The sequence below is a fragment of the Verticillium alfalfae genome, genomic scaffold, assembly GCF_000150825.1.
Source record: "Verticillium alfalfae VaMs.102 supercont1.3 genomic scaffold, whole genome shotgun sequence".
NCBI lineage: Eukaryota > Fungi > Ascomycota > Sordariomycetes > Glomerellales > Plectosphaerellaceae > Verticillium > Verticillium alfalfae.
In genome coordinates, this window is record NW_003315036.1 from 2934661 (window position 1) to 2957424 (window position 22764).

The 22764-nt window shown below is 54.3% G+C and overlaps 7 protein-coding genes across 7 annotated transcripts in view; 4 read left to right on the forward strand and 3 right to left on the reverse strand.

Annotated features, from left to right (window-relative positions):
- Positions 1-310: 310 nt before the first annotated feature.
- VDBG_03422 (DNA repair helicase RAD3) lies at positions 311-2862 on the reverse strand (the record flags this gene model as incomplete). The annotated part of the gene is made up of 6 exons (XM_003007237.1): positions 311-1663; positions 1728-1846; positions 1879-2209; positions 2270-2386; positions 2446-2699; positions 2766-2862. The coding sequence occupies 6 exons, from the start codon at positions 2860-2862 to the stop codon at positions 311-313; spliced, it is 2271 nt and encodes a 756-aa protein (XP_003007283.1).
- Positions 2863-5795: 2933 nt separating this feature from the next.
- On the forward strand, positions 5796-7213 carry VDBG_03423 (conserved hypothetical protein; the record flags this gene model as incomplete). Its single annotated transcript, XM_003007238.1, has 2 exons — positions 5796-6868; positions 6949-7213. The coding sequence occupies 2 exons, from the start codon at positions 5796-5798 to the stop codon at positions 7211-7213; spliced, it is 1338 nt and encodes a 445-aa protein (XP_003007284.1).
- Positions 7214-8629: 1416 nt separating this feature from the next.
- VDBG_03424 (DNA-directed RNA polymerase I subunit RPA1) lies at positions 8630-13817 on the reverse strand (the record flags this gene model as incomplete). The annotated part of the gene is made up of 3 exons (XM_003007239.1): positions 8630-13104; positions 13161-13564; positions 13636-13817. 3 exons carry the CDS (start codon positions 13815-13817, stop codon positions 8630-8632), a joined length of 5061 nt encoding a protein of 1686 aa, XP_003007285.1.
- A 671-nt stretch (positions 13818-14488) lies between these two features.
- On the forward strand, positions 14489-16111 carry VDBG_03425 (U4/U6 small nuclear ribonucleoprotein Prp3; the record flags this gene model as incomplete). Its single annotated transcript, XM_003007240.1, has 1 exon — positions 14489-16111. One exon carries the CDS (start codon positions 14489-14491, stop codon positions 15698-15700), a length of 1212 nt encoding a protein of 403 aa, XP_003007286.1.
- A 736-nt stretch (positions 16112-16847) lies between these two features.
- VDBG_03426 (histone H3) lies at positions 16848-17390 on the reverse strand (the record flags this gene model as incomplete). The annotated part of the gene is made up of 3 exons (XM_003007241.1): positions 16848-17056; positions 17190-17318; positions 17372-17390. 3 exons carry the CDS (start codon positions 17388-17390, stop codon positions 16848-16850), a joined length of 357 nt encoding a protein of 118 aa, XP_003007287.1.
- Positions 17391-18574: 1184 nt separating this feature from the next.
- VDBG_03427 (histone H4.2) lies at positions 18575-19344 on the forward strand (the record flags this gene model as incomplete). The annotated part of the gene is made up of 3 exons (XM_003007242.1): positions 18575-18692; positions 18748-18885; positions 18940-19344. The coding sequence occupies 3 exons, from the start codon at positions 18683-18685 to the stop codon at positions 19101-19103; spliced, it is 312 nt and encodes a 103-aa protein (XP_003007288.1).
- A 3271-nt stretch (positions 19345-22615) lies between these two features.
- VDBG_03428 (conserved hypothetical protein) overlaps positions 22616-22764 on the forward strand; it is a gene marked incomplete at both ends in the record, with an annotated part of 1446 nt that continues 1297 nt past the window's right edge. Inside the window, one exon of the mRNA XM_003007243.1 lies at positions 22616-22660. Coding sequence (XP_003007289.1) covers positions 22616-22660 — 45 coding nt within the window. The remainder of the gene's footprint in view (positions 22661-22764) is intronic.

Below are 22764 nucleotides of genomic sequence, written 5' to 3' on the forward strand. Positions count from 1 at the left end.
CTACTAGGTAGGCGAGGTAGGATAATTAAGAATGACGTCTTGTGAGAGCTTTGACCAGGGTGAGGCAGCAAGGTACGTAGGCATCAGTGGACCTTCCCTAGCCCGGGCACCTAGGTATTGGGTGCATGTGATTGTCGCCGAGGCTTCAAGACAACAAACAATCATCTGCTTCCATTAAATTTCTTTCCATTTGAATACAGGATCATCAGTTGAAACTGACAATGACTACATCACAATAGGCTGGCTTCTACGCAGAGTCCAAAATAGATGGAATGCAGGGCTTTTCGCGTGAGGCAACAGCATATCGTATCTAGAATCCGTCTATCTCCATGAGGTCCTGGTCCAGGTCATCGTCCATACCATAGTCGTCGCCGCCAAATTCTTGTGTCTGTTCATTTTTGTTCGCCGCGTCCTCAAGGTCCCTGATTCGATCCATTTCAGTCTTCTCCTTGTGTCTCATCAGGTCTTCGTAGCTCCAAGTGCTGACGCCTTCTTGGTCCTTGGCTCGGAACGGTTGCGCCATCTGCTTGAGAAAGCGCCGTGCGCTACTAACGGCCATGTCTGTGCTGAGATTTGTGTCTGCATCAAGCAATCCCTGATTGATCCATTTGGGTAGCTGAACGCGCTTCTTCTGGAACCGACGATCAGCAAGGACCATGACGCCGTAATCATCCTTCCCGCGGAGAACTCGGCCCAAACATTGGGCGGCGTGACGCATGGCATCGAATGAGAGGAAATCATTCTCGCGGATGCGGTATGTTTCTCGCAAGAACTCGAGTCTTGCTTTGAGGATTCGGGACTCGGTATATTGGAATGGAACACCAATGTTTAACACGGCCCGGCCGTATTGATGATCGAAGTCTATACCTTCAGACACCTTGCCTCGGGCGACGCAAAGAAGTACAGCGCCTCGGCCGTTGCAGCAGGCGGTTCTATAGGTTTCCAGCGCCAGCGAGGTCTCTTGTGCGTCAGGCGTCTCGACGAGGATTAATTTGTACTTCCAGACCTCGTCCAGAATACCCATGCCCTGCCACATGCTTATGATGGATTCCATGTACAAGTAGGAGGGGAAGAAAACAACCATGCCATCCGGTGTGATTTTGGCGAATTCTGTCAGGAGGCTGCCGTAGTTGCGGACCACGCTCGGCTCATTTCTGACTTGAAAGCTGGTTGAGACAGAAGCTTGATCGCTACCTCTTGTGACAATCATCGGCAGGAAGGATCGCCTGGCTAGGGTCATACTGTAAGACTCCTGAACAACAGTCGAGAAGCCCAGCATTTTGGGGTACATTTCCAATGGAGAAATGGTACCGGAAGTGATGATGACGGAAGAGAATCTGTCAAACACGGGTTTGATAGCGATAGCTGCATCGAGGCAGGTGAAGTGTAGCACGGGATTCGGCACCTCGGCTGCTTCTGACTCAAATGGCTCTAGAATTAGAAGAAAGCCTTTTTCATAGGTGGCAACCAATGTAGCAAAAGTTGCAACTTCTTGGAGTGGCTGATAATCTTCAATGTTGGTGAGTTCGAGTGTTCTGACCAAAGACGTGAGACGCTCGGCACAGAACTTCAGTGGCTTTTTCTCAATAAAGGTGAATTCTTTGAGGTGGGCAAGGAAGGACGGGGGTGTTTCGGAGATGGTGTTCCTGACTTTCATGCGAGTCTCGTTCCAGGGTTAGCAGCCTATACGAGAAAACCTGTACTGACGTACTCCAGCTCTGGCTTACTTTCAGATACTCAATGAACCTCTTCAAGAAGGCAACAAAGTGTTCCGCCCTACGAATATTTCCAGGGACAGCTTCGTTGAGTAGGTCGTCTGGTAGTGCTTTTCCATCTGTCAACCGTGCTGTCGCGCCCAAAGGAGGCGGGTGCAATTACCTGGGTTGGACATGAATGCGTCCTCTTGGCGAGCCTCTCCTGCATCACGCAGGCCTTCTACAAGCTTTAGGTATTCGTTCTGAAGCTGCTCTTGATCAGTTTGCTTCATCTCCGCAATCTTACGATCCAGGTTTTGCGCTCCCCTCGCCGCCTTGCGCAGAGAATCCTCGGTGATGTCTGTGCTCAGTGACTCGATGCACACATTGTCGATGTTATGCGCTTCATCGAAAACTACGATGCAATCTTTGGACAGCTCTCGCGAGACTCTCTCGGCAATCTTGGGGTCGAGAAGGTAATGATAGGAATAGATGATGACGTTGCAGTATTGCATCTGGGATGATTCAGTCTCTGACGATATCCAGTGCCAAACAAAGATACAGGTAAACGTTACCATGCGCCTGGAGGTGAAATATGGGCACTGTTTGTGTTGTTCACCGTAGCGAAGGAGACCGTCGAAGGTCCAGACGCCGTTCGGGATGAGATTGTGGGGCTCAAGGAGATCGAGATTCTGGAGCAAAGGTTGGTGATTGGGAACCTGGAGTTGTAAAGATATGTTCGTGTACTCACGTCGTGATACACGCACACGTCAACGTTTTCGCCTTTGTCCTTCTTCTCCTTCACGAAACCAGCAGTGAGGCTACGACAACGCGCATCAACAACCGAACCACTTTTCTCCCGCTTCACGGACGGATGCAGGCATAAGTTTTTTCTACTTGTCAAGCCGAGTCCACGGAACTCTTCCTCTTGTCCGAGCTGCTCAGTCCGGTACTTCATGAGTTCCCTTAACTCGGCGAGAGCCTTTTCGATTTCTGACATGGTACCTGTCGAAAGTGGTCAGACGGTGTCGGAGTACAATGATAGGGCAAGCGAAAGTAGGTCAGACGCACGAGAGCAGTATATCAGCTTCCGGTGCTCAGGATAATGCTGCTGGTATGCGACGATGAGTGAGAGCAAGGAGACCGTCTTGCCGGTTCCTGAAGGCATCTCAAGAACACAGTGGCCCCCCGCATCTAAGGTCTCTAGGGCGATATCAGCATAATGTCTTGGTGAGGTTTCTGCGTGGAAGACCGACTCTTGAGATCGCACATGTAGCTTGATAAGGTGTGAGCATGGAGGAACATATTATGTGGTGAACTGAAGGAGGCTTACGCATATTGCTCGGGATAGATCCTCGGATACGGGAACAGGACCGGGAGGTCGCTTCAGCGGCCCTCAATGTCAGCAAGTCACATCGAGTAATGTTATGAAACAATGTGAAAAGGTACAATATACTCGATAAAAAACTTCATGATGATCGATCGGAGAAGCGTCTGTGGCCAGCGTGAAACAGTTATTCCCTTATGAAGTAGTTACTGAAGTTCCTGCCCCCTGGCATGTGAGTGTTGGGTAGGTATCGCCCAATCCACAACCTCGCTCATGCCGTCACAGCCGAACACAATGGCAAGAGAGCCCTCGACTGTGATACCGGGAACTGCAAACGAAAGCCGTCGTAATTTTTGACAGTTGCTAGGTCATTCAAGAAATCGAATGCGAAATACTGCAGAGGGATCGGGATTGCGTTCGTCAGTCTAGGATCTGGGGTTAATTGAGGCAGACATCCAAAGGACCAAAGGAGACGTGAAGTGGTGATGAAGGTGTGGGTCCCGAGCTGCCAAACTTGCACGTCATCACGTGACCGAACGGGTCAGTGGGAGCGTCCTGCCAACGTAGAAGCCACTGAGAGTAAAGTGAACAGCAAGTGAGCCACCGAAGCAGCACGTGACATGTGGTGTGAAAGTGACTGGGGCCAGCCCCTGGGGTGCTGCCAATTGGGAAGAGGGTGGAGAGGAGGAGGGCCTCATTCCCTCACACGTGAGGTGGCAGTGTAATGCTGTGCGCTGCACATAGAAAGTGGCGGCCTTGGTTTGCGTCCCTCCTGGTGCTGGACGCTTTGCAAGGTCCCTCTGAACTCCACTCTAAACTGTGCACGATGACTGAAGGAGTTTCGGGGTGTCCCGATGGGCCACGGTGAAGGCTGACAGAGACAAGGGCACCCCGGACCAAAATTCTCTCGTCCGATCCGCCAGTTATCTGTTGTACTCGGATGCCAGCGGTCCCAGGAGCGGACAGAGTACATGGCCCGCGGAATACAGACATGGTGTCCCGCAAGAGGTATTGGCTAAGTAGCCCAGCATAGCTGGTCTGCGGATTTTATGGCCATCGAATACCAGTCGGATACAGAGCCACCCTGAAGTCCATGTATTCGCTACTCGACGTGGGTAAAATCCCACGCTACAAAAGTACCAACGGCCCTACTACGGCGCGCCTCGATCTATACTAGCCTTCGCCCGACAATGCGACGACCTCCCCTTTCTAGTCAGCCAGTCAGTACCAGGCAAAGCCTACGCGAGATGACTTGATGGAGGCAACAAACGCAGCCAACACAGGCCTACGTCTCTTCCCGTCGTCATAATCGGCATCACCAGACTTGTCAGTACCCAGTCAGGCAACAGGCCTGGCTCGAACCAGTCTTTCTACAGCCGACACAGTCGCGGGTTCTAAGCCCGCACAACCGCACATCCGGCGGCATTGGCAGAGCAAAGTTGTCATCTCGCTTGACACTGCTCTGGCCCCCAACAGCCATCCAACCGCCCTCGCCATGACCTTGGTCTCCGCTGCGTAAGCGATGTGCATGGAGCCTGCGGGGGGGCTGGGCCTGTATTTACCTTCTAACCACGACCAACGGCCGTTGCTGAATGGCGGACTCTCTGGCATCTCTGGTTCGCCCTCTTTTCGCGCTCTGTGCCATTAGTGCCAGAACCATGCATTGTACATTGATATCGATTTATTCGGTTATTCAGCGCGGGGAGACACCGCAGACCGCTCCATTCGCAAGTGCCTGGCTTTCTGACAGATGTCGGCGACATGAAATGCGGCCCCAGCCAGCCAGGCCATCCAGACGCCATGCTTCTTTCTTGGAGCCACTTTACCTTCCGTGACGGCACGATGGAACATACCCATCCAGCCCTATCCGATGAGCAAGCAGGGATAGATATCTTGTGTTGCTTTGATCACTACGTCCCCCAATTTATCCTCGAACCCGCTCAGCATCACCCCTCACCCCTTGGTCCACAATTAGCACTGCATCTCTAGGGTGCTTTTTGTTGTCTTCCGCCGCCCGGGTGGGACCACACTCGGGTCGCGGTTGGCACTTGGTTGTATATCCCGGTCGACCCTTCCTTCCGTACGTATGGTCTGGCCTGCTCCAGACTCGGTCAGATCAGGTCTGTCACTTGGTGCGCGCCATCATGCATGCTACAGGGAAAGCTTGGAATCGAAAGTTGCCATCATCAAGAGACTTGCACTGGTACTCGGCTGGCCTTTCGAGAAAGTCTGACGGCCTGGAATTGGGGTTGAATGATCTGGCACCCGTGACGAACGCGTGGAGAGTCAACTGCTCCTCAAACGACCTGCCCGTAATCGTGCAGGTGCTCGAATGAGGTGGTTCACTGCCCTCGATTTCCCTGTCTTCCAACCCCTGTCCGTCCGTTGGTCTTCGCAGCTTCATGCCGTATCGAGTCACCCTAAGCTGCCCAGCCTGGCATCACACCAACTTCTTCACCCCGTTCTCTCGCATCCCCGCGGCCCCCAGCCCTGTCGGTTGCATCCTTCCATGCGCCTCCCATCATGTTTCCCGCTACCCTACGTTGTTACCGTGCGATAAAAGTACCTTCCATGGCCCATCTCCCCGGGGAAGCGGCTCCTACTTCAGCTTGTCTTACTCGACCACTGTCAAGGACCCGCGACAGCGCGCAAGTCTTCCGTCAAGGGCTCACGATAACCTCACATTGTCTGAGCGGCTTGCCTGAAGAGCTTCTCATGGACCTGGCGACCTCCTGAGATCCTTTCAGCGCCCAACCTCAATTCCGTCTTGCGACATGGATCTCACACCCCCCTCCCTTACGAGGTCTCCAGTCTCTCCTCCCAATACGTACTGCGCTTCAGAGAGCTCCTCCCTGGACTACCCGTCGCCGGGCTTCTTGAGCCAACGGTACAGAATCGCTGCTGGATATGGCGCCCCTGCCGCATGCTCCACGGCCGTGCCGCTCGACACGGACAACACCCTGCCACGCTTGGCGTGCAGAGCCTCGTCCGAATGGTCATCGTCAAGCATTGCAACTCCTGTCCTGGCCTCTTCTGCCTCTACCATCCCAAATGTAGTATCTCTCGACTACGACCCATTCGGCAGCTACGACGCCCATATACATACCTCGTACGGGCACGAGTCTTACCCAGCACCCCCCAGTGCTCGTGAGTCGGGCTCGGCACATGCTGTACATTCCCCCCCTTCCAGTATGGTTCATTCGCCACCACTCGCATCTTCAAGGGTTGCATTACCGTTTCCGCACGGCGGTGGCCACACATCAAGTGCTGCCTCAGGGCAGAGAATCAAACTAGAGACGTATAACGATTTTGGCTCCGGAGGTATCGATCTATCCGGCTACACCTCGCCGCGGGCGTGCACTGCAACTTACGGATCAGAAGACACGACGCCCTATTCCGGCTCGGCTCCGGCCTATTTCTCCAGTGGACACGTGCCTCACTGGGCTAGGTCAGACATAGACGTGGAATCAACTAGCTACGACGGTGGCCTGGGACATGTGGGCGGTCTAGAACAGGTTTCGGCGCAACAGCAACAGCAACAGCAAGCAAGGCAAAACCGGCCGCGCCGAGCACCTCGGCGACTGACAACACGCGAGGAGGCCAACTTCCAGTGTGAAGTCAAGGGCTGCGGAAAGCTCTTCAGCCGAAGTTACAATTTCAAGGCTCACATGGAAACCCACGACGATAAGCGAGAGTACCCTTTTCCTTGTCAGATCGGTGACTGCAACAAGAGATTCGTGCGGAAAACCGATCTTCAGAGGCACCACCAGAGCGTGCACACCAAGGAACGCAATCACAAGTGTGACTATTGCAGCCGTCTCTTTGCCAGGAAGGACACGCTTCGCAGGTATGTCGGATGAGCTGTCGATATGCCCTAGAGGCAACAGACTTTTCGTAGCCAGACTTGCTGACATGTTGCCACGACAGACACATGGAAGATGGGTGCTCTCGAAGATTTGACCTGGGTACACTTGACCTACGCTCCGAAGGCTACAATTCCTCGAGCAGCAGCCGGCGACAGTTGCCCGGAACATCGACAGGAGCGGCGGAATTCGGCGTGCCCTCTCATGGGACACTGCCCCCTCTCCTCGTAGGGCCAGCAGGTGGTGGCGAGGCTACTCCGGCACAGTCAAACCTGGACACAAGACATGTGGGCCCGGCCAGCGACGCGGGATCTCGACGGCGCATGTAGAGAACGGATACCACTGTCCCCGGTGGAGCACCGTCCGGATGAGCCAACGGTTTAATGGGGAAGGAAGAGCAGACGCCACTGCAACAGACGGAGGGCGTAGGAAGCTAATATGTGGGAAAGCACCGAAAGGGCATCTGCGAAGTACCATCTTGATACCCATACGACACACACGACACAAGTGGATGAACGGCACTGTAGCCTTTGATGAAGTGGGATTGAAGGAGAAGCAAGATGAATACTGTCTCGCGAGAGAAAATAATGAAGAAACCCATTGGCATATTGTCCCTGCTTATCACATGTTTGATTTCGCTGTCAGAACTTGTGTGACAAGACGATTTTAATTTGGCGCCATCACCAGTGTGACACCGTCGACGAACCAGCTCAGGGTCGCGTTGTCTGGAAAGGCTAAATGAGCTCACCTGGAGAGGACCCGCCAGGCAATCGGAAATCGGACGATGATTTCTTCTCGCAGAGGAGCCATGGGGCCAGCTGCAACAGCGATGGAGGGCAGATTAACCCCACCAGTAGGATAAAGCAGCCGGCGACATGGAAGCCAACGAGCTGGGCATGTCAATTGAAGGGGGGGGGGCCCATCCGGGCAGCTGCTCAGCCACCCACAGCACCTCACCTCACCACCCTCCTCGTCGACATCCTGGCAAGGTGAGCAGGAATGGGAGGAGTTCCGGCAGGGGAGGAAGACAGTCCCCCTGTAAGGCTGGCTGGCCTGCTGGCCCTGCTGGCGAAGGGACCCTGAAGCCCGAACCCGTCAGCGAATCAAGCCACCTCCTCGGGAAAGATGGCTCGTCAGTTCCTGGCTCCTTTGGGCCTGGTATGAGCTGCATCTGCACACTGTCACGGAACGTCACCTCTGAGGCCCTGGTCCGGGCCTGCGCCTCGATGCCTGCCCGCAACTCCCTGCCTACACACTGGTACGACCGGCGCTTGGTCGTGGTACGGCTACGTACCTACCGTCCTTGCCCAGGGGACCATGCCCAGGCAGCAGCTCAGGGAACCCGTCCCTGTCAGTCAAAGTCAGGAAAGAACAAGTTCTGACCGCGCATCGAAACATCCAAGGCAGGCGCCAGCCAGGGCTATGGACTTGCCTTGACAGTTGCGCCCCGCCACCTCCGTGCACACGGCTCGGCGTACAGGATCCCGCGGACGGCCGAACGAACGAAGCTGCGAGGTCCGATCGACAAGTGACTATTTGACATGATTTGCTGAACGTCATGGGCCATGCACTTGTCCGACGGGAGGCAGCGTTCATATGGAGATAGATCAACATATCCATGTATTTAACGCCTATCAGGGAATTCGCACTCAACGCCTGCAAAAGTATTACATACTGACTGACGGCTTTCGACTCCTTGCCCTACTCGCACACACTTTTAGATTTTTTTTTACCTCTGTGTAACCTCATTCTGCCGCAGAAACCGAGTGTCGCGTCGGCAGTTTCGTCAACACATCGAATGCCCCTGTTCCTGTCTTGCCCAAACGTCCCATGACAAGACGGCTACTCGGCGTCGTCAGGTCATCCCAGTCGCCATCCAACACAGCGTCCTTGAGGAAAGCCAGCGTAGTCTCGAAGCTCATCTTGGTGAACGGGCTGACATTACCGCGGAGCCCATTGCGATTGAAAGGCGTGTATCCGCCATTTCTCGTCATGTAGTCAGCAATGAGGTTGAGATGGCGATTATCAACGGAGATGCCGTGACCTCCGAATACGTTGCCGAGCTCGAGCACGATGTTGCTGCGGCAAGCTTCCACACCGTACACGTCCAAAACTGCAGCAATGTCGTTGGTTACCGTCTTGTTCGGGTTGATGTAATCGCTGTACTTCTGCATGATCCGGAGATTGGCGCCGGACGTATGGATCGCTGGAACATCTTTCTCCTTGCCCGTCTCCGGATCGGTGACCTTGTGGTCGAAGACAAGTGTACAAGCTCCTACACCGGGCAGTTCCTGCACCACCGTCTTCTTGACAGCAGCCTGTACAATGTCGAGTAGAAGCAGCTTGGGGGTGTTGGCATCGAATTCGAGCGTGAACTCGCACCACTTGCCCGACACTTCGTCACTGCGGAATCTTGTCACATGAGCATGGCGCTCCTTCACACGCTCAGCCCTGCCGGTTTCTTCGTCCTCGGAAGATTGTCCATTGTTGTCGTCGTCGTTGTTGCCGCTGCTGCGTTTCGCACCAGCCGGAGGGGGGCTTCCTCCAAAGCCTTCATCCTCATCAGGGGATGCCTCGCGATCCATCTGGTTTTGCACAGCGTCATCGTCGTCGTCATTAGGTCCGTACGAAACAGCCTCGGAGCGATTGGCACGCTGCTTGGCGTTGGTTGCGTCGTCCTCGTCCTCGCCCTCATCCTCATCCTCATCCTCGTCAGGCGGGGCGGGGCGCGCTCCTGAGCCGGTCACCATTTCGACCGCGCCAGCCTTGCTACCCACGACTGGTGTTGCTGCACTCGACATCATCGTCTTCTTCCTGATTTCTTTGAGCATCATCTTGAGCAGATGGCCCAAAAATTTCTTCTCAACAGCAGCCAGCACGTCTGCTGCCTCGATAGCATATGCCTTGGTGTACTCTTCGGATGGGAAGAACTCGAGACGAACATCGTAAAGTCGGTGCAGCGAGCCGTCCTTGCCCTTGCCGGCTCGCTCGTTCACAGATGCCATATCGAGCACGTGTGCCAGGGGTAGCACACTGATTGACTTTTGGAAGACCTCGCACTCTGCCGCTGATAGTTCAGCGATGGGGAAGAGCGTCATGGACGGGGTTGATATTGTCTTGCTCGCGGTCATGAGAATTTCTCGCAGGCGAGGGATACCAAGCGTCACGTTTTTAGCGGAGTGACCAGCCAAGTGGAAGGTGTTCAAAGTCATCTGTGTCGATGGCTCACCAATACTTTGGCCGGCCACAATGCCGACACCCTCGCCAGCTTCGACCAGCGACCGCATGTACTTGGCGGCAAGCACGAGCTCCGCAGATTTCTTGCTCACGCTAGGAATGAAGGACGTAGCAGGCCGCTTCTCTCCCTTCTCACGTACTAGGCCATCCTTGTTCTCTTTGATGTATTCCGTCATGCTCTCGTAAAACTTCTCCGACGTGGCAAAGGCAACTCGGGCGGGGTTGACCATAGAGATGACAGGGTCCTTACCTCCAACCTTGCCCGCCTTGGCATGCTTGATGGCGCTCTTCATGTGTTTCAGGATACTATCCTTGTTGCCGGCCAGCGTCTCCCGGAAGTCGCTGCTGAAGCCCAACTGCGCCGACTCTGATTCGATGTTGCGGAGGATGAAGCCGAAATCCGTCAGGTACTTTTGCTTGGTGGGATCCAGGCCATCCTCGCCGTACAAGAACTGGATCAGCGTGCCGTCTGCATCGCGGACAGTAGAGTCGTAGGAGACTGTCAATCCCTCCATGCCCTTGATAATACAGCGTTGCAGGTAGCCGGAACGAGATGTTTTGACGGCAGTGTCGATTAAACCTTCGCGTCCGGCCATGTGGTGGAAGTAGTACTCTTGTGGCCGAATACCAGTCAGGAAGCGCTGCACAATGTAGCCGCCGGCCCGGACACTGGAGTCAAACGGTTTGAAGCAGGGCAGTGACTTGCCACTGACCATCAATGGCACCCTTCTGCCCTCCAAGACCTGCTGCCCCAGGTTGCACGAGATGAGGTTCGCGTTGACTGGTCCACCCTTCGCTCCAGACACGGTCATGGCTTGCATCTGGTTTTTGGGAAACTGCTTCACCAAACCACTCGGAAGGCAGGCCTTCGTGATCGCCTGTGAAAGCTCGCCGCTGCGTTGGTTCATGAGCATATCCAAGCCTTCTTGCTTGTTGTCGTCGCGCATGACCTCCTCGAGGCGGACGAGTAGTTCAGCATCCGTGCTGGTAGGGTTGCTGTCTCCGAGAGAGACATACTTAGTCGCCACTTGTAGTCCAATGTCACTGGCCTCCCTGAGCGTTTCTCGTCGAGTTTGTTCTCCCTCGGGTGTGAGCCTCAAGTCATCCATGCCGCAAGTGAAGGCTCGCATATTTGAATATCTTGTGAGAAGTCTGCCTAGACTGCTAAGAAGCTTCCCAGCAATAGCAGGGCCATACACCTCGTGAACGGAATGAATGAGGCCGCCAGAGCTTGGGCCAAGGTGAGCCTTGTCGAGTATGCCGTGCAGGAAGTGGCCGTCCTGGAAAAGAACTATACCCTCTTCAGAGCCTTTACCCCAGCGATCGGCGGGTGTCTGAGTCTTGCCACTCATCCAGATGCCTTCGCCAGTCGGTGGTTTGATGTTCTTGAGAATGGTTGTGATGACCTGCTTTCCCGTCCATCTTGGGACTGGTTTGATGATGGCAGGAGGGACGAGTTCGAGGCGTTCGCCGAGGATGTGCCCGCTCTCGGGCCGAAGAGCAGCATAAACTAGCTGCTGGAAATCACCACGAGTAAAAAACGAGTCTCTACTACACAGAGAGACCGAAACTGAAATGTGATCCTGAATGAGGCCTCGTAGTGGCTTTCCGGCGGTACCTGAAAGGTACTGGTGGTCGGTGTCTGCGATCTGCAGCGCCTCTGCGCGAGCAACTTCGTTTTGCGGAAAATGCATGTTCATTTCGTCTCCGTCGAAGTCGGCATTGTACGTATTGCAGTTGGCATAATGCATTCGAATCGTCTTCTCGCCAGGCAGCACACGTACACGATGACCCATGATGGAGGGCTTGTGCAATGTCGGCTGACGGTTCATGAGCACGACATCTCCGTTTGTAAGATGTCGGTACACCTTCTTGTTCCTAACACCACTCGTGTTGCTATCGGTTGGCGCGAGAAGCTGGTTGGCCAAGGAAATTCGGTCATCCGCCGACTTGCCGCGGAGGTTGGTGATCTGCCCGTTTTCGTATTCGATAGCTGCCGCGCCGGGCCACTTGTCAACGCCATTGATTACAGCTCGCTGCATGTCTCTGAAGTTGTGACTGGTGACGGGCTCGGGAAATGTCAGCTTTCGTGCGAAGACAGGAGGCACACCAATCTCGTTGGTCTCGATATTGGGGTCTGGTGAAATGACACTACGAGCAGCGAAGTTGACACGCTTGCCCATCATGTTTTTGCGGAAGAGGCCTTCCTTCTTTTCCAGCTTCTGTTTGATGCCCTCCTCATTCCTCTTCGCGGCGGCACCCATCACGGGGTTTTTATCTTTGTCGATCAGTGAGTTGACGGCGTTCTGTAGATCGGTCCACGCTTGGTGCAAGTCCGTCATTGTCCTTGCACGTCGCTCGGTCGTCGCTCCACCGATGCTCTGGTGGACACGGGCAATCGTCCCGCAGCTTCGGAGCACTAGCTTGTACAGCGAGTTCTGTTGCGCTTCAGAGATCTCCGAGTCACCTGTACGGGCCTCAGGTCTGAATCGATTGGGAGGGACCAGGAGCGTCTGTAGGAAGAACATGTCCGCAGAAACTTTTCCGGCCTTCTTCTTGAGAGGCTTGGAGTTGTAAACAAGTGACAGGACCTCCTGCTCCTTGTCGAATAGCTCTCGCAAGCGCTCTCGTACTTCCATGGCCGTGATGTATCGTTGGCTGCGCGCAGAAGCTTTTGCTTGGCCTTCAGACACCTTGGCAGCCTGTCCCTCGCTTTCAGAGCTGGAGTCGGGTTCGGCCATGTTGACATCCCGGTCAGCGTCGGATGCTGAAGAGTCCACATCAGCAATGGCCTCGTCCGATGTATATCCATTCGACTTTGTCTTGGACACTGGTGTCGCTGCGGTCATGGCGTCTTTGGTTCTGAGGTTGGTTTGCGCCATCTTTGCGGCATCTCGCTCGGATAGAGGCTTCTCAAATATTTTCACGAAGGCGTCCTTCCTGTAAGAGGCGAGATGCCCCCGCAAGTGTCGCATTTCTTTGGCTTCGGGATCGCAGCCATGAATTCCTTGATGAGCTCTCTACGAATCTCCAGCGCACCTTCGTGTTTTCCTTTGCGCACATCACCGACGGTGGCTTTGTGTTCTTTAAGTTGGCGCTTAACGAAGAACTCTCGGGCCCGGATGAGATTGTCGGCACCACTGCCCTCCTCTTCCGCTTCGGCAGTCTCGGTCACGCCAGGAATCTGGAGGCCCTGGAAATCCTCTCCGACGGCATCAATCAGGTGGGCAGCTCTGAGCAGGCCATGCTGTAGGAGTCGCAACTTGCACGAGTACAGGTGGACGTCGCGTTGACGGAGGCGGAGGCCTTTGCAATAAACGCATTGCGCCCGTAGTAGCCGTAACACTTGGTCCAGGAATACGGGATGGTAGACTGGAACTGGGAGCTCAATATGGCCCGCGTGGCCCGGACAGGAGGATTGATTGAGGTTGCATGTCGAGCAACTGGACAAGTAAAGAGTCAGCACCGCGGCGAAGCTAGAGTTCGATCATGTCGCATTGGTTCAAGGACGTACATAGAGTCGCCCCAGGAGCCAAGAGCTGGATCATAGAGACCTCCGGGGACCGGGTTCAGAAGGTTGTCGAATGTGCTGTCGTTTTCGATCCTCTTGACCGAGATTGCTCGGATCTCCGTCTCGGTAAGAAAGGTGAATTCAACCGTCTCGACGGTGGACGAGATAGGTTGCGAGATGTTCATTGCGCCGCTAGGTCTTCAGGACCATCCCAGGCAAAAAAAGACGTTTGGGCCGCCGGGGTGTCGTGAAGAGCGACAAAGGTGCAGGCGCGCTTGCAATCTATTTTGCGAATTATCCGTCCTACTCTCACGACGGCTGCATTGAAAGCTTGGAGGGGATTTTTTTTGGCGGTAGAGTCTGGCAAAAAAAATGCCGGGTGGGGCAATCTGCGTTTGCTTAGGTGGGTCGGCCAATGTAATCACAATATGCCTTATCTAAGATATATGGGGCTATACTGATTGCAAAGGTGTGGCGCAGGTCTTGCCGGGTTTGTCTCTGCGGCTCCGAGCAAGAACGTGCCTACGCCTACCTACCTACCAGCCATATTCAGGTGTCTTTTCAGAGCGACTGACCCTGATCATAGAACGGGTCTGGTCCTCAAACTGCGTCGCGTTCGCACTTGCCGACCAAAACAGCCGTACGACCTCCATCAGCCGGTGTTTGTTCTCGCAACCGAAATAGACTCCAAAGCGCCACGCACGCCCAAAATATACCTGGCTCAGCCGATATCACAATTACCAACGTCCATCCAGGAGACAACTTCTTGATGGATCGCCGGCAGCAGTCACCTGGTCTCGGGCCTCGTCATGATGCTGCTTCACGCATACAGAAGGCTGAGTCAGTGGCTGACAAGATGGCTGCACTCAAGGCTCGCGTAGCTGCTGCGATCGGAGGCAGTAAAGCCAAGGGTGGGCTGAATGTTGGCCTCCATCCGGCTTTGGAGGATTTGGGGTCCTGGAAGCCGTCAGGCTCTTCGACAGATGTTCGCAATGCCAGTCAGAGGCCCCCAGCGCATGCTTCCAAAGGGGCGAAGACCTCGACCATTTCGCATGACTTGCTGCGCAACCGTACCGACCAGCACAGCAACCCATACTTCGATGAACAACTGGCCGCACAGCCATCGGCTGGGAAGCAACGACAATCACGCCAGCTTGTTTTCAACCAAAAGGGCAAATACATCCAACAGGCCAACGCCTTGAGGCGGCAGGCTGCTCTCGAAGCAATGAAGAAGCGCATCGCAGCGCAGACGAGGAAGGCTGGCATCGACGACGAATTGGATCTAGAGAAAAACTTGATTGTGGACGCCCCTCCCGAGATTGAATGGTGGGACGAGGGACTGGTGGACGGCAACTACGACAGCATCGACGACGCTGCGCGCCTCAAGATTGAGAGCCCAGACAGTATCGTCACGGAGTATATTCAGCATCCAGTGGCACTCGAGCCACCGCAAGATCGAAAGGCTCCGGCTCCCAAAGCCATGTATCTGACCTCGAAGGAGCAGGCAAAACTGCGCAGACAGAGGCGCATGGCCGAGCTCAAGGAGCAGCAAGCAAAGATTAGACTGGGTCTTGTTCCGGCACCACCCCCCAAGGTGAAGAAAAGTAACATGATGCGCGTTTACGCAGATTCGGCCGTCAAGGATCCCACCGCTGTGGAGACCATGGTCAATCGTCAGATCGCAGAACGGCAGCAGACTCACCAGCTAGCCAACGATGAGAGAAAGTTGACGAAAGAACAAAAACACGAGAAGCTCGCCGCCAACCAGGAGAAAGACGCCGCCAGTGGCATTCACATAGCCGTGTTCCGGATTAACAGCCTGGCCAACGGACAACATCGCTTCAAGATTGGAAAGAACGCGGAGCAGCACTCATTGACCGGAATCTGTATCATGCATCCCCGACTGAACCTGGTTATCGTTGAGGGAGGTGAGCACAGTATCAAGAAATATAAGCAACTCATGCTCAACCGTATCGATTGGACGGAGAATTCGCGTCATTCGAGAAGAGCGGACCGCAGCAGGTTGCAAGAGACTGGCTCATTGCTGAAAACGAGCAAGGGGGCTTGAAAGACATGTCATCGAACGAATGTAAATTGGTTTTCGAGGGTGAAGAGAAAGCTCGGGCGTTCCGTAAATGGGGCAGCAAGGTGTGCGAATCAGACTCTGAAGCGAAGGATGCTTTGACACGGGCGAAGATGGACAATTTCTGGGCACTCGCCAAAGGCATGTAACGGTCATTATCAAATGCAGTGTTGGGAGGAAGTTCCATGAGCAGTGTGAAATAAACGGTCATGTTGGGCGAAGATCAGGCATGACACGTGAAACAAACAGGTCGCCTGAATAGCGACCCCCGTCTGTACACCAGAAGGCGAACACTCATCATCAGAAAAATGTAGCATCTGTAACAGAAGATTTGTGAGCAGTTCAGATGTAATCCCCGCTAACCAGCCCAGTTATTGATACTGCGATCCGAGCATCTCCGAGCCGCCGCCAGGCGCAGTTCAGTACTGTGTGTATCAAGGGTGAACTTAGCTTGCCACACTCAAGAGCCCGATACTGGCCGAGTGCGTACTGTTACCATCATGCACATCACTAGCACACACGTGACAATCGAAAAGTAGTGGCCAACATGATGGTATGGTAAGACGTGCTCATGGGAAAGGCGCAGGGTGGCGGTGTGGAGCCTCGCTTGTTGCAGCATAAGCTACGGTCGACAGGATTCGTATGACGGCAGGTCAGGAGATAGGCAGCAGGGCAGAGATCTCAGCACAGATTCATGTGACATATGGATGACTCACTGTTGCCTCGTTCGACAGAGTCAAATGAGAGTGGTAGCATCTCAAAGCAAGCCCGCCCTGGTGGTCACCAGATTCAAGGGGAGGGATCCATAAACCCAGCATGGCGCATAAGGGCCGCAGCTGACGGCCGCGCGCAGCCGGCACGTGTATAGCAGCAGGGGAAAGGCGCGGATCGAGAAAATACGGACAAAACAAAATCATGCGCAGGACAGCATTTAGATCATAATGTTTGCATTCCGTTGCGCAGCTTGCTGGCTAATGCTGCCGATGCTGCGGGTAATATACAGCCCTGTCGCGTAAAACACTCATTCGATAACGGCCTGATCCCCTAAACCCTGCGACGGACCTTTCGTCAAGGAATTCCCAAACGAGTCATGAAACCACCCTGCCGAGAGAAAGACCAAAGAAAAAAAAGCTTAGTTGCGCTCACCCACGGAGGCGACGAAGCAAGCTGGAATGTCCTTGGAATTGGATGGTGCCACGCTTTGGCGTGGATGGCGCACAGGTTGGTGGTCCTCAAACAACGGAGGCGAGGTAAGTCTCAACAGGATTCCTGAAGGGCGCCGATGGCAGGCGACTGGAAACCGGAGATCGGGACTTGAAGTCCTGGGCGATCTCAAGGACCCTGTAAGGGGGGTGTTAGTTTAGCATATCGTGCCCAAGAATATTTCGGTGTCGGGTGTAGAGCTTTCCCAGACGCTGGAAGGGGAGCTTGCGGATGAGCAGCTCGGTCGACTTCTGGTAGCGACGGATCTCACGGAGAGCGACGGTACCAGGCTTGTAACGGTGGGGCTTCTTGACACCGCCGGTAGAAGGAGCGCTCTTGCGGGCGGCCTTGGAGGCGAGCTGCTTGCGAGGGGCCTTGCCACCAGTGGACTTGCGGGCGGCTGAAAAGGATGGGTTAGTCGGGGTCCGAAGAGGCATTACAGAGTAAACTCACTTTGCTTGGTGCGAGCCATTGTTAATGCGGGAAGAGGTTGATGTGGCTGATGGGGTTGTGTTGTTGTTGTTTGGGTGTGGAGGCGTTGAGTGGATGATGATGCAGGAGAGAAGATGGGATTGGAGAAGTGGAGGGGGAGAGGAATAAATAGGAAGGAGAGGGGCGGCAGCGGTATTGGGTGATTTGGGCGACTGATCTGGGGCGCGCGGGCGCGACAGAAACAAGTTGGTCCGTGCGTGCCAGCAATCAGTAACTTGAAATTCAGGCCTGGCGAAAATGGTGCCTGCCAGGGGTCCATTTCTGAACCTCAAGGAACCGATTTTGATTGGCTTCTTTCCAGCACCCTAGCCCCATTTGCGGGTTTACATCTCGACAACGTGCATTACGCCTTGCCTGTTTGGTGCTGCCACGATTTCAAGCGTGGAGGCGAGTTGAGCCTCTCCAGCTGTCGGGTGATGTCTACCTGTCACGGTCCGGGAGACTGACGATGACGACTTGGTTGTCACGTTACTCAAACATGTCTGGGGTCGATCTGTTTAATGCAGCAGGCATTTCTTATCTTGTCAAAAATGGGCTAACAAGAAGGGGGGGAATGAAGTGTGTTTGGCATCCCATCCCATGCATCATCATGATCATTATCTCCAGCATCTTACGAATTCACGACCCTGCTCGTCAACAGCGCACGGGATTGAACGCAGCTAGCAAGCCACGTTATAACAATGTATCCTCCCTTCGCAAGGCATGATCTGGTAGATTGGCCTGTTACGAGGCCGAAGGTACGCCTGATTGAAGCTTCACTCCAGCTCCAGACATGAGAGCTTCCATATCTGTCTTGACAACACTGTCGTGTGTGTGTGCGTGTGTGCGTGTTGCTGTCAACTGCCGGGTCCGTGCCCAGCCCATCGATTCGACCTGGTCGAGAGCGCGCCCTGGCAGTCTGTCAAAGGGATGCGTTTGAATGGACAGGGGGCTGTTTTGATTTTCGGGTTGTTGTGGATTTGGTATTTCGAGCCAAATCGCGTCGCCCCAAGTCCATGTCGGGTGACCCACCCCTGCAGGTCCCCCTCCCTGCCTCACCAAATATCAGAATACGTACCGCAACGCGCCCCCATTCTTTGGACTGATCCCGTTGCACGACGCGCCTCGCATTTCCGGTATAAAGCGCCCCCCACTGCACGCCGCGTTTCCCTCTTTCTACTCACCAACCCAATCAACCCCATCACTCTAATTTCATCCACACGAGCTCATCGACGCATCTCAACCTCTGTTGAGACTTGACATCCATTTCACACTTTCCCCCTCAACAACAAGATGACTGGACGTATGTTGCACCTCTCCTACGGAATATTCCCTCCATTGCTAACAACATCTATCAGGCGGCAAGGGTGGCAAGGGCCTCGGCAAGGGTGGCGCCAAGCGTCACCGCAAGATTCTTCGTGACAACATTCAGGGTATCACCAAGCCCGCTATCCGTCGTCTCGCCCGTCGTGGTGGTGTCAAGCGTATTTCTGCCAGTAAGCTCTAGACCGTATTCTCGTCCGCACGTGGATTTGACTAACGGCCCCTAGTGATCTACGAAGAGACCCGTGGTGTTCTGAAGTCCTTCCTTGAGGGCGTTATTCGTGACGCCGTCACATACACTGAGCATGCCAAGCGCAAGACTGTCACGTCCCTGGACGTGGTCTATGCTCTGAAGCGCCAGGGCCGTACTCTTTACGGTTTCGGTGGTTAGACGTCTTTACTTTGTGCGATTGGCATGTCTCTTATGAATCTCTTTCCGGGGCATGGCGCGCTTCGTTCGACGCGCCTAGACGCGTGGGCGCAGCGACAATGGACATTGGGGTGTGGGTGTTCTTGCGACATGAATGACTACGGACTGGCTGGCTTTTGGGTGTTTACTTGTACATACGGGTTGGGCTCTATGGATTTGGGCTTGAGGTTAATCGATTCCTCGCCGAGGTGTGCTCTCGACATGAATTAATCCGTTTCGCGTGATGTGAAACGCTGTGTCCTTCTCCTCTGCGCGTGTCGTCTAACTGGTGGTGTTTTTGTTGCGGAGGGCGGCATGGGTGGCGGTTCCCGATTGCAACCTCCTGTTGCGGCAAAGTGTGTTCGCTCGGCGTTGTGTATTTTTAGGGCCACTGAGGACGACAGTCAAGTGTTCTCGGGCTGAACGATCTACACGTGATGGACGTGGTGTTCGTGGTGGTCCGAGACGCGTTAGGTCTTTTACAGTTGTTGGCTGTCTTGAGAACCTTTCGTGGAAGTACTCCACGAAATCCCTTTGCCTTGTAATCGATGATCTGACTGTGCACGAAGTTCCATAATCTGCTCGGGCGGTGATCTCAAGATGCTTGCTCTCATCGTTAACCAGCGATATTTTATCACGGCTGCTTCCACGACTCGTAGGGATTGTCCCTACTCTTGGCGGCACGGTGTTTGTTTTTGTGTGGTGTTCCTGCCAGCAATACAACACGCTTTGCTAGCTGACGTTAGTGACTGCTCCTGCTGCGTATATCTCCCATGGGGGTAACTGGGTTCTTTTGGGGGGTGTCTGGTTGTATTGGGGATGCTGTTCAAGCTGCATGGAACATGACCGGCCATTCGACTGGCTGTGTAAATGACACGCATCAAGACTTGAAAGGCATATCGACACTGGGCGCTCATCTTCATGATCCGAGGACAGGCTTGGATGTCATCAGTGCACGCTTTGCGTGACGTCTGTCGGAAACTATTAAACTTCGTGCCATCCGCTCACGGTTATAATTATCTTACGTAGTGAGAAATCATATTGCACAGTCGATTGATTAGAGCCCGAGGGAAATGTAACTATTTTCAGTTCCACCGAGCGCAAAGGTGCATAGGGCCTCCTGTGTTCTAATTTCTATCGAATAATAGTAACTGTGCCTGGGTTCTGGCTGCTGTTAGCCTTGTTCTGGTGAAGTGGGAATATTGCCCTGCATTTACCTCTCACATCACGACAGGGCACATCCGGACAAAATCAACCACCGGCAGACCACGCTCGCCAATACAGCAGTGTCACGCGATGAGAATGTATTTTTACTAGGCCGAAAATACAGCATTTTTCTGTTGCAGCCGACGTCACGGTCGTCATCCTCATATCATCGAACAATACACAGTACTAGACCTACGACAAAGCTATAACCTAACGCAAATGCAAGCTCCCCCTTGACCTTCTAAATACATCAATCAACAAGACTTGAATCACGTCCATGAAGGAACCACGTGAGCTATAGTCGTCTCGATATTTACCATCGACATAACGTGGTCCAAATATAATGGCCCATTGGGTTTTCATACGTCGAGATGCTGCATGTTTAACACTTCGGGACAGACATCACGTGACGCGTTTATGAACCGAAACCGAACCCAGCGAGAGCCTGAACACAAGCACGGACCCCACGCGAGATCCCCGCTGCAATACTCACTCTACTACAGTAGTGAACTTGAACTAGCGAATGTAGAATCTCCCACTCGGGTAGATGCGGGGGGTGGGCCCTCCGGCCGGACAGACCGATGGAGTGTGGAGCAGGCGCCCGCGGTCACCTAAAAGGTGCACCCAATCTTCCGGGAAGTGGCTGAGCCTAACACCGAAAATGGAAGACTCAGCCACAGGCTTGAGCCAATGGAACTGTCACATGAGCGCACACCCAAGCTTGGCAAGACCAGATGGTATTTTTGGTGTGGGAGATGGTACCCAATCCAGAGGTTTTTTTCTTTCGAGACAGGATCTCCGGTGTTCCGCCGCGCTCTCCGAGGGTTTCTAAGCATCCAGCTCGCAACGAATTTTCTCGCCCATGCAGCTTTGTACATGCGACCGGCCTCAGCTAGTGTCCCCCCTCCGTACCCCCCCTGGATCCTCTGGATTCTATTGCGCATTACTCACGATGCTCAACTGCTGCATGCGTGGAACGGCAGGCCCGATATCGCCAGACTCAAGAGGATGAAGGAACTGCTTGTCGCTGCCGAAGCCGACTGGGCCCTACGGTAGAAGCTGTGCGTGCAACCACAATTGAGGCAACAAGCTCACTGCCGCCGGATCTTGGATCTAGATCTGCAATGGAATCTAGCACCGGAGGCCTAGGGCCACACTGGAAGACTTACGATGACAGTCGCCTGATGAACAGCCCCCCCGAGGCAAGGCCACCAGCTAAAGTCGTACAACAACACGCCAAGCCGCTGACCCTTCGTAGCAGTCATCGAAGCTTGCAACCACCTGATGGGAAAATACTTGACTGCATGCGCAGACGAAGTCAACCGTCTGCATACGCGCTAGAAGGGCAGAGCGCACGTTTTTTCCTTTCCTCTATGCCTGACCATTCACATCGAACGACAAGGCGAGGCAGCCAGCCTATCGCTCTCGTTCGGTGGTGACGAAACAAGGGAGAAGCTAGGAAGACAAAACATACACCCTCTTCCCCCGAAACCACCATGCATGCATACAGGCTGTGTAGGACAGACCGTAGTGCTCGTGGCCCCTGTGTAGCTGGACCAGCGAGAGCTTTCGGTCGCCACAAAGGTGACGTTGCACCGCCGTTCAGAGGAGAAAGGGGAGCATGTATGGACCTGTTGAGCCACAAGCGCATGGCTAGATGTGGCGCGGCGGTGCACAGCGCACAGCAACAGCGAGCAACAGCGCGACAAGGGCATTGGCTTCGGCCTCAGCGGGCCAGGCCTGCGGGAGGCAGGCCGACTGTTCTGCAGGACCCACTTCAGTCTCGCCGACCATTGGAGGAGTCATCGTCGTAGGTACAGCCAAAGTGAATACGTCACCCCACATTGGGCGCAACCCCTTCCCACTTGTTTCCTTCGTTCCTCGTTCCCACCACCCCAGCTACGTTTCCCAAGACCTGGCACAGCTGGCTCGGTGCCGTTCGGGGCAAAACCGAGTCCTAGTCTGCAGACACGGGAAGAGGGGCCATGCGCGAGTTCGACTCGCAAGCTGCGAAGCGTCACTCCGTAGGGCTGTTGCGAAAGAATGACTTTTAGTCACTGACCTCGTGACCAAATGCCGGCATGACCCAGACTTGCGTCCCCCCCATCTAGGCAGCCAGAACTCGAGGCCTCGGCCTCGGCCTCGAGTGCGCGAACATGGACAGGCACGGAAACACACGTACGGGAATGAGGGTAAGGTCCGCTTGGGGGGTGCAGTGACGGAACCTGGAACTGGTGGGTGGCCGATGGCCGAAGCAACAACGAGATTCCCCGGCTTTCCATGTCATCATGGCCATGTCGGACTTAGGCTTTCGATCGATCACTACTGCATTGGTAAGTCGCTAAGGAATCTTGGTGATCTAGCTAGGTAAAGGCCCCGGGGGTACGTAACTCCGGGGCCTCCAGTCCTGCTGATTGATGACTTGGCATCTGACGGG